The sequence below is a fragment of the Myotis myotis genome, unplaced genomic scaffold (assembly GCF_014108235.1).
Source record: "Myotis myotis isolate mMyoMyo1 unplaced genomic scaffold, mMyoMyo1.p scaffold_m19_p_6, whole genome shotgun sequence".
NCBI classification, from domain to species: Eukaryota; Metazoa; Chordata; class Mammalia; order Chiroptera; family Vespertilionidae; genus Myotis; species Myotis myotis.
In genome coordinates, this window is record NW_023416368.1 from 78,694,482 (window position 1) to 78,705,185 (window position 10,704).

Below are 10,704 nucleotides of genomic sequence, written 5' to 3' on the forward strand. Positions count from 1 at the left end.
GAACGGAGGGGCACCGTCGGGAATGGCGGAAAGGGCAGGGACCGGCCGGGCAGGGTACGAGCCTCCGCCACTTACCGGCGAGGCCGCGGCCTCCTCGACCATCCGCCGCCGGTTCCGGGCGAGCATTACGCCACTTCCGCTCCCGCCAGACCCCGCAGGTGACGCAGCTCTCGACGGCCGCGCCCCCTCGGCGTCGTCCCCACCCCCGGGCTGAAGCACCGCCCCCTCTTAAAGGGCCGCGCAGCGCCACAGGACTCGGACTAGCCTAGGGCCAGGTGGAAACAAGCCGATCTGGGCGGTGGCCGCCACCCTGGATTCTGCAGCACAAGCTAAGCCTCCGCCAGACCCTGGGGTGGACGATAGGTCACTCGTCTCCGAGGCTTTCCCGGCTCTAGGGCTTTGTCCTTGGAGGTCGCAGGAGGCACTCTAGGCCTGGTGGTGAGCCTGGCCTCCAGCCGGGGTACAGAGAAACCCGGGATCTCAAGGGCACCTCAGGCAAAGACAGCTCAAAGCCCCCAAAGAGTGTAGCGGAAACCCAGCCGGAGTGGCCCCTTTCCTTGGGAAGACCCCATAAGGCCCTCAGACCTGACTGTCTCTGTCCCCGGGCTTCAGCCTCATTTACAAAGGAAGTGACCTGGCCCGGCCCCTCAGAACCTTGGTGAGCCGTCTTGGCACTCTGTGCAGCCCGCCCCCAGGACAGGAAGTGGAGCCTTGTGATTGCAGTATCCTTATCTACCAGGGGAGCGATTGTGCAGTGTCCTTACCCATTATGGGGGCGGAAGGGTGCCTCACTGGGGCCCCGGAGCAGGCCCAGCACACTCACCCTACCCCTCAAGGGTTTTGAAAAGACAAGGCGCCCACCACCCTCCCAGGTAATATCACCACCCAGACAACAGCAAACTCAAGGGGTGCTCGGTTGGGACCTAAACCCTACTCCTTCTTCCGTAGGGAGTGATGGTGGCACCTGCATTTGTGAACTTTCCTGGGGGGTTGGGGGCAAGCTTAGCACCTTCTGAGAACTCGCTGAGGGCTGGGGAGAGCACACATGAGCCATGAAAGTAAGGGAAGGAACGTTAAAATTTTTAATCTTTAATTTTTCACCTTTTTCCTTTGTTTTGCTTCCAAAAGAAAAGGAGAGCGTGGCTCTGCCCCTTGCACATCGTCCACAGCCCCTACGCAGGGGCAGGCAGTTTGGACCTCATTGCCGGCCAGCTGCCTAGGGGGACTGGGGCTCACGAGGGGTACACATGCAGCCCCTGGGGCCGGGGTGCCGCCTTATTGCTGAGGTCTGTTCCTGGCTTGGCTCCGGGCGCAGCAGCTCCGCTAGGCGCGCTGGCTGGGCAGCTCCTGGGAGATGAAGCGGCGCAGGCGCTCCAGGTACTGGCTGTAGAGCTCAATGTCGTTGTGCCCGGCGCCCTCCACCCACAGTGGCTCCACGGCCTTGGGGCAGCGCTCATAGAGCGCCAGCCCGTGCGAGAAGTCGATCACCTCGTCCTCCGTGCCATGGATGATAAGCACCGGCGATGTGATCTTGGACACCTTCTCGATGCTGCAGGGTGGGGCGTGTCAGGCCTCCAAGACCCGCCCCCCACCAAGACCCGCCCGACCAAGGCCCTGCCCCGCCCAGGTTCCCAGGGCAGCCCAGTGCTCACTTGGGGAAAGCATCAAAGCAGTAGGTCTTCCTGGTGTCTGGGAAGGCAACACGCATGCCCGAGGTGAGCGGGGAGTGCAGCACCACCGCGGCGCACTCGTAGCGGGAGGCCAGGTCCACGGTGGGCACTGTGCCGATGCTCTGACCATACAGGACGATGCTATCTGGGCTGATGCCGTACCTGGCAGTGGGACAGGGTCAGCTGCAACTGGAACACTCCCCTCCCACAGCCCTCCCTCCTTGGGCAGTCTGTCCCCCCTTCTCCTAGGACAGTTCTAGGCAACTAGACTGGTCCCAGGGACCCTACCCTGGCCCCCAACAGAGGCGGCGCACTTAGCAGGGAGGCAGGGCTCCTGCAGGTGTGAAGACAGCTGCTCCCACTCCTCCCCAACCAGGCCACAGTCCTAGGTCACCTGGATCTACTCTCAGTTTCTCCAACAGGATCTACTTCCTCATGCGCAAGGAGCGCACCTGGTGAGGGCCCCACAAAGGCTGCTGGGAGCAGGGTAGCTCTGGGGCCTCTCCTACTTCTCCAGGTCACTCTGTCAACCCCCAACCCTACACACACTTGACCAGGGCCACATCCAGATTCCGCTTAGAGTTTTCCTGTCCCTGCTATTCTGGATTAGTTAGTTCTTTGAGGAAGGGGGGGCTGTCTTCCTGCCTGCACCCCTTCCCCACCCCCTTTGCTGTGGGGAATTGAGGCAGCTGTCCCCATGTGTCACCCCTTGGTATCCTCCATGCCCAATTAGGTGCTCAGTACAACACTGGTGAGCAGAATATCCACTGCTGTGGGGAGGTGGATGGGTGCTAACTCCTTCTGGCACCTTCTCTATATAGTGGCCAAGTCCTGGGCTACCCTCCTCAGCACCAACTCCCACCTTCAAGCCCCAACCCCAGCCCTGTCACCTCCCACATGCCTCCCTAGGGTCCCCCAGCACAGCTGATCCAGCTCCAAGCCATTTCCACGGCCCCTACATGCCTATTCCCAGCCACATGGGGACCCACCTGCCACCCTCCCTATGCAGGTGGCCTCCAAGGTTCTCCTCCAACACATCAGACCCCAAACCCAAAGGGACATCCCTCTTCCTGGTGGACAGGGGCCAGGACAGTTCTGCATCTCACTTGAGGAACACACCTGAAAAGCCAGATTCCACCTCCCTGTCTACAGCGTTATCCCCACCTGTCTCTGTCCTGGTAACACTACAGGTTAACCCCAGCCTACCCCCAGGCCTCAAGGATGCTACCCGGTCACTCCTCCCCAGTCTGCTCCCAGGTTGCCATGGCCACCACTTTGTTGAGCACCAGCACAGCCCTATCACCCAGCACCAAGAAGGGACCCCAACAGCCCCTGGCTGTCTCCATCTGAATAAACTCAACAGGTGACAAGTGGAGTGGCTCTTCTCCCTTAGGCCTCCCCAGCCCCAGGCACAGCTTGGGCACAAGCCTCCTGCTGCCTCTAAGCTGTTGGAGCTCAGGGACCAAGTCTCTGGAAGTCAATGCTGGTGAGAGGATAGATGGACGATGGACAGAGCTCCTAGCCCTCACCCCACAGTGGGGTCTGATTCTGCCAGTAACCCCCAGCGCAAGCAAGGACAGAAGGAAGGGTTGAGGCAGTTGAGGGCAGGCATGTACCTGTACCACACCACCTATGACAGGTCCCTGGTGCCAGGGGACCCTGCTCCCAGGGCCTGCCAAAGGGACTGCCTGGTCCATCACTATGAGCCCCATCTCCCCAGAGCAGACTGACTTTGGGCCTCGAAGGTCCAGCAGGTCAGCCAGGCAGGGCTGAAGCAGGGTATCCCCCAGCAGACAGTGGATAGGGCTCCACATCCAGGAAGGCCAAGGTTAACCTCCTTCTGGAGCAGTTCTGGGCACAGGGCGGCACGCTGCAAATGCTGGCTCAGAGACCGATAAACGTGCTTCAGTGAGTATTGGGGGAGAGGGGTCTGCCCAGGATCTGGATGACCAGGATGGTGGAGGTTCAGAGAGGGAATGGCCATGAGTCAAGCATGTGGGTATGTCCTCTGCTCACTGATCTCCCACCAGCCATCAGAGCTGTGCTAGGCACCAAGCTGCCCAACAGAACCCTCTAAGCCTAGAGGAGCCCCACCCCTACCCATTGTCCCAGGATGAGGCCAAGTTCCATGACTACAAGTACCTCATAGGCCTGCCCCCAGAATCCTAATGCAGTAGCCCAGCCTAGCCCTGAACCCCATGTGCTTCCTTGGCTTGGGACTCCCACAATTCATTCGCACAGCCCTCACATGGTACCACTGGGCCCAAGGTCCTCTGCCTAACATTTCTTTCTGAGGGAACCTCCACTCCACTGGGGACAGCCCCAGCCCATCCCTGCCCCTGCCCAGGGAGTTTTGAAGACTGCCGACATGCCTGCCTGCACACCAAGCACATCTGTTACCATGCTGAAGAGACACGGGTCAGGACTCGTCTTCTGGACCACGGTGGCCACTGACAGTTCCCCTCTCCAGCAAGGCCACCCACAAAAACTTGGCCCAGGCTTCCTTCCTCCCCAGGGAGGTAGGCCTAAGTTTCTAGTGGGCCTACCTTCCAACCGCCCTGTCTCACAGCTTCTGGTCCCCCCCAAGGGGACACTTTAGGTTGACCAAGTCCCCGGCACACAGCTCACCTGGTGCGCAAGGCCTGCCAGGCAGCATCGATGTCGGCATAGAGGTTCTTCTCAGAGGGCCTGCCCGAGCTAACGCCATAGCCCGAGTAGTCATAGGAGAAGATATTACAGTTGATGCGTGTGCCCAGGCCAATGTAGAAGCTGCTCATCTGGCCCAGGTCCACTGCATTGCCATGTGAGAAAAGGACTGTGTACCTAGCAGGGTGGGAGAAGACAGGGTCAGAGGGCAAGAGAAAGAGGGGTCTACTCACACCTCAACCAGGAAGGGACAGGAGCGCTATGGGGGAGGGGGAGGAAGATAGGCGGCCTGTGCCACAAAACAGCCTAGCTCCTCCTGCCTGCATAATCTCTGTCATGTTGAGCACAGGATGGGCCCAGCCGCCTCTCCTCGAGTCCATTCCTTTTGGAGGGACTCCAACAGCCCGAGGATAGCAGGCATGTGGGCCTGCTGCTCAGAGACTTCATTGACAGGGCTGCCCCCTCTCTTCCTGACAGTTGGCCCGTCCCCTGCCCCACAAGTGAATAAAGCCAACCCCTGATCACAGTGGTTTGGGTCTCCTTCTCCTGCAGGAAATGACCATGGCACTCATTTCAGCTCTTGTGTCCCATGACAGGCCTGCCAAGCTGCTGCTAACAGGGCCTGCCCAGGGCCTGCCAAGAGAAGGCAACCAGGTGACTCCACGCCAACAGACTCTCAAGGTCCTCTTCCTCCAGCACAACTGGGTCCCAGCTCCCACTCCCGCCAGCCCTGCCTGGCCCAGAGGAAAGGTAAGACCTCTCCCGCTGAACTTAGACCTGAAGTCACAACCTGCCTTGTGTGAGGCAGAAGCACCTGGAAAACCTGCCTCTGCCCCACCCTCAGGCTCAGGAGAGAGCTCTGCTTGCAGGTCCTGAGGTACCCTGTTAATGGGAAGGCAGACTGAGCCTGAGCCACCAGCACCTCAGGTACCAAGACTTCACCGGGCACCGAGCGCCTGAGACCCTGCTCCTTGTAGAGTGGTGTGTGGCACAGCCACGTGAAGCCACTTCCCTCAGCCTCAGGGTCCCCATCTGCAAGATGGGGTACTGAGAGGAGCTGCCAATGGAAGGGCACCTGGCAGTAAGAGCTTAAGGGAGCTGGGCAGCGGCCGTGAGCAGAGTGAGGCACACCCTTGGTAGCTCTGGTCGGCCAGACCTTGGCAAGAAGCAACCCAGGCACCCACAAGCCCTGGTGGTCTGTAATCCCACTGTGGCATTCCAGGGACCATGAGGATGAGCATGGATCCCGCCCTCCGCCCTTCCTGGCTCTGGGTCTGTCTGGTCCAGTCCTAAGGGCTCACCTGGCTCCGGGCACACAGCGCACATACATGCAGGCAACGCGGTTGCCCCGGCTGCTCTTGGTCAGGAAGACCTCAATAGTGTCCAGCTCACGCTGGCTGTACTGGAAATCAGAGCGCTCCATCAGGTGGAGCTTCCAACGTCTGGGGGTGCCCGTGGAGGCCCGCAGGGTCCCCAAGGCCGTGGTCCCAGCCCCACCAGGCCTGGGCTCAGGCTCAGGCACCAGGGAGTAGGTGGGCTCCGGCGGCAGGAAGGCGAGCTTGGCGGCAATGCGGCCAGGGCAGGGCGGGCAACAGAAGAGGCAGCAGAGCTCAGTCACCGACAGGCCGTTCATGGCGGGCACCGGGCCCCAGGACAGGCCTCACTCAGCAGCAGAGGGGAAGGGTTGCTCCGAGATGTGGGTGGGAGGGGGGAGGGCAACCCCCAGCCACTGCCCCAGACAAGAGCCCTGTTAGGAGGCAGCAGCCCAGCCCCATCTCGGTCCAAGCCGAGCCCTCGGGAGCCTTGCAGCCTCACGTCTCCATGTCCTGCACAGGGAAGCCCTGCAAAGAACAGCAACATGTGAGTTTCCCCAGGGCACAACCAGTCAGGGACCCAATCTCACATGGCCTGAGCCTCTTGGCCTTCCCCAAAGCCCAGCCCACTCTCTCCTGATCAGACTGCTCCACCCTCTGCCCCACAGACCTGCAAGCCCAGCTTACCCCTCTCAGGGGACCATGCACCTCCCAAGTGGCCTCTGTGCGATCCCAAACTGACTTGTCCCCGCCTGCTACCACCCTTCCTCAGCTTGCAGTCACCGACTCTTGCCATGTAAGCCCATTCGTCAACCCAGCCACAACCTGATGGCTGTGCTGGGCAAGCAAACCCCCTGGCCCACTCCAGCTCTCCTCCTGCTCTGGGCCCAGGGAAACCCTGTCAACACCCCATGCTTCTGTCCAGAGGGCTGGCCCAGACACTCCCCCCCCCACCCCACTCCCCAACACACGCGCGGATGGGCGCGCGCACAAACACACAGAGCAGCTGAGGCAAGGACAGACTTCAGACAGGGCCCTAAAAGCTCCCTGATAGGGGGGCTGGTAGGGGTTGTGCCCGCCTGAGGACATGAGACAGAGGAGCCCAGGCAGAGGAAACATAACAAAGGCTCTGAGAACAAAAGCAGGATACATCTCAGGCTCAGAGCTGAACAATGGCTCTCCCCTGTGCTGGGGGCCAAGCCGAGGGGCCAGGCTGTAGAGGGGGTGGGGAGTCATGGGAGCTGAGGCTCCTTCTCCAGCTCTGCCAACTTCAGGGTCTGGAACCTTGGGCAAGTCACTTACCCTCCCAGAGCCTGTTTCCTAATCCATCAACTAAGACAGCACTCACACCACAGGAATAGTAAATGATAGTGGCGGGCAGGGGGCCTGGCTCAGAGTAGAAGCTCAAATGTTCTTCCTTTTGACAGAGCGTGGTGAAACTACATAGACCACAGCTAAAGTGCTAAAGCTACTACAATCATATACAGAGAGCTGTGAAAGGAGCGACTAGGGAAGAAAACAGGTTTGCGAAAACCTGACCACTTATTACACTTTCCCTACAGACTAGACCGAGGGAGACACACACTACTCAGCTTTAGCATCAGAGGACCTTGGCACGTTCAGTTTTGAGGCCACAGCATTTGAAAACCTTTGGGGCCAGGGACACTCGAATTCAGAGTAGGTCAGAGAAGTCTGAGGTCCAGAACACACCTAATCCCTCCAGATCTGTGACCTGCGACTAAGGGCTGGAGAGAGCCACATCCTGCTGTCACCCAGATCTGGGGCACAGAGGGGAGTGGGAGAACTGAAAAATCCAAGGTGAGGGCGGGGACAGTTTCCAGGAGTCCCTAAACTTCCAGGCAGGATACAAACCTTATGTGCAAGTATTTTTCAGAGGAGAGGGTCTATCATACTGGTTTCAGATGGGAACACTTGCCAATGTCTGGAGACACTTTCGGTTATGAGGATTAGAGAAGGGAGCTCCTGGCATTAAGAGGGTGGAGGCCAGGGATGCTGCCTAACACCCCACAGTGTACCCCCGAAGAAAGAATTGTGTCCCCAAATTTCCACCAACATATTCTCAAAGAGGTCCAGGCCCCGACAGGTGATGGTCCATTGCTGCAAGCAGGGAATGAAAGGTCTGAAGTTCAGGTGGCTCTGTGAAAGCTGTTTTTTTTAAAAAAAAAAAAACAACAACAACAACATGTTTTTATTGATATCCAAGAGAGCGAGAGATAGAAATATTGATTGGAGAGAAATATTGATCAGCTGCCTTCTGCACACCCTCTACTGGGGATCAAGCCGCAACCCAGGCCTATGCCCTAAACGGAAATTGAACCAGTGACCTCCTCATACATGGATCTACACTCAGCCACTGAGCCACACTGGCTGGGCATGAAAGCTGGTTTTGAGAGGAAGACCTGGTTGAGAGCCAGGGGGCAGGTAGGAGGTCCCCCACAACCCTGAGGAAAAAGTACACCAAGGTGGCCAAGCCACACTGACCAAACCAGGAACCTGGATGTGGTCCTTGACTCCTCCCTGTTGGCTCTTTCTCTCTTTAACCGCCACTGGTCCCCTCCGCTGTCATCACCTGGACTTCAGCAGTCTCCTTCCTTGCTGGTCCCCCCTTGGCTACCACCACAGCACTCCAGGCCATTCTCCCCACCCCCCAGCAGCTGAAAGACCTTTCACAACACAAATCTGACCATACCACCTCCCAATTTTCAGAGTAGAGATAAAATCCCTCATCGCAGCCTGCCAGGTTGGCAGTTGAGAGGTCTCTCCAGCCTCATTCATCTGGTGTCCCTCACTCTCCTCAGATAAGCCACATTGCCCACTCATGCCTCAGAGCCAGAACCCAGGCAGCTTCCCTCCTGGGGACCCCTCCCCAGTCTCATTTGATGGTCCTTGCTCTTGTCCTTTCCACCATTCAGATCTCACTTCAGATCTCTCAAAGAGGCCTTAACCTGGTCAGGTACCCCCACCCCACGTCTACCATGCTCTCATGGTTCCCAGTTCCAACCAAAGAAAAACCCCATGAGGGCAGGACCACTATCCGTTTTTGCTCAATAAACAATGGCTGAACGAGTGGGCAAATGACAAGGGAAAAAGAGGAAATGGGAAAGCTCCAAAGTCTGCCAGATTTGACAGGGAGCAGGGGCAGCTGGAACCTCCTGCACATCATTTGTGAGTATCACTGAGTAGTGGCCCAAGAGCCAGGCCTCAGACTGGGCAGTGCCCCTTCAGGTGCCTCCATCACTGGGCACACACCCCTGGCACCCAAAGCTCCGGGGATTCCACTCACAAGCAGATGCTGCCAGGTGCCATGCAGGCTGGAGGTGTTAAGAGGACCAAGGAGGAACCAAGGCAATGGCAATACTCTAGGACGACCTAAATACTAACGGCGGCGACGGCAGCTCACCCAGCCAGTCAGAGTAGGAAAGCTGCCTGGAAGGTGCAGTCTGATCGGTGGAGACAGCGGCCAGGGGACAGGGGACAGGGCAGAGGGAAGAGCTTGGGCAAACCCCAGTGGTGGCGGCGCCTTCCAGGAACCGCGGGTCCTGGGTAGGGGAGGCACTGGGACGAAGAGGCGAGCAGAGAGGCCCCGGAGAAGGCCAGGGCCAGGCCGCGCCCGTGAGCTCGGCTGCAGATACTGGACTTCATTGTGCGGGGAACAGGGAGCCCCGGAGGAATCCGGGACCGGGGTTAGAGACTGTGGATGTTCCCTGAAATGGAGCGGAGGCCGGGAAGCCTGCGACGGGGCAGAGGCGTCTGGTAGACGTTTAGGAAGCAGGGCTTGGCGACGGGCCCGCAGCCCCGGGTGTTGGGCTGGAGGGCCGGTTCCGGGGCAGGGGCAGAGTCCGCGGCTCGGGCCGCTCACTCCCGGAAGGCGGAGGCCGCATCCCGGGGGGTTTGGGGGGGCGTTCTCCTCCACGCCGGAGGGCAGCATGGAGAGGGGGGGAAGCGGGGACCGCGTCATAGGAGGGTGGGCGTCCACCCCACGTCGCAAGGCTGAGCAGAGGGGGGACAGGGCTCTGCCAACGTGGGAACCCGCGGTCCTCGCCCCCGGCGTGGGATCCCTTCGGGAACACCGCGGCTACCCCGGGAGTGCGGGGTTTCGGGGGAGTCCGACCAGGCTGCCCCAGCCTCGCGGCCGGGCCCGGCTCCGCAAACGGCCAGGGCGGCACCGAGGCCGCCCCACGCCGCCATGCCCGCCCCCGGTAGGCACTCACCGCCGCGGCCCGCGCACCCCAGTCCCGGGGCCACACTCCATGGCTCCTGGCCGCCCGCCTGCGCGCCCGTCGGTCCCTCGGCGCCGCGGCTCGGCCTCCTACTCCTGCACCGCCGCCGCCGCCGCCGCCGCCGCTCCCCCGCGGCGGAAGTCGGCCTCGCTCCCGCTGCCTCCCCGGAAGTGACGCGCAGGCCAGCCCGGAGGCCCGAGGGGCCGGAGCCTGGACCTGGCGCCTGGGCCTGGGCACCGGGCGCCGGCGCAACCGGACTTGGGGGCGGAGCTAAGCGCAGGGTGGGCGGGGCCGAGTTGTGCTTGACGGGTAGGTCTTGATTGGGGGCGGGCTGTGGTGGGCGGAACCGACACGGCGGGGGGCGAGGCCCGGGTTGCAGTTCCAGCATTAGTGTTCAGGAGCCGAGCCTCCTCATAATTCCCACGTTCTTTTACTCATTCCAGGGTAAGGACTAAGGTGAGAGGAGTGAGGCAAGGTGCAAGTGCAGGGTCGAGTCCTGCCTTTATTTAAAATCATGATATTTTCACCCTGGCCAGGGTGGACCAATGGTTAGAGCGTCGGCCCGTGCACCGAAAAGACGCGGGTTCTATTCCCGGTCGCGGCACGTACCTAGGTTGCAAGTTCAGTTCTGGCCCCAGTTGGGTGCGTGCGGGAGGCAACCAATCAATGTGTCTGTCTCTCTCCTAAAAAATCCTCAGGTGAGGATTAACAAATAAAATTTTTAAAAAATAATATCATGATATTTTGTTTCTCCTGGGTTTTTTGCACCTGTTTCACCTTTTAAAATACTGCATGAACATATTATGAATTTTGGTAGCTGAGTTTTTTGGCATT

The 10,704-nt window shown here is 59.7% G+C and overlaps 1 protein-coding gene across 1 annotated transcript; it reads right to left on the reverse strand.

The window, feature by feature from the left end:
- Positions 1-1,059: 1,059 nt before the first annotated feature.
- ABHD17A (abhydrolase domain containing 17A, depalmitoylase) lies at positions 1,060-10,064 on the reverse strand. The gene is made up of 5 exons (XM_036314674.1): positions 9,862-10,064; positions 5,618-6,157; positions 4,299-4,493; positions 1,653-1,832; positions 1,060-1,549 (listed from the first exon to the last, which is right to left on the reverse strand). Exons 2-5 carry the CDS (start codon positions 5,947-5,949, stop codon positions 1,324-1,326), a joined length of 933 nt encoding a protein of 310 aa, XP_036170567.1. The 5' UTR covers positions 5,950-6,157; positions 9,862-10,064; the 3' UTR covers positions 1,060-1,323.
- Positions 10,065-10,704: the final 640 nt, after the last annotated feature.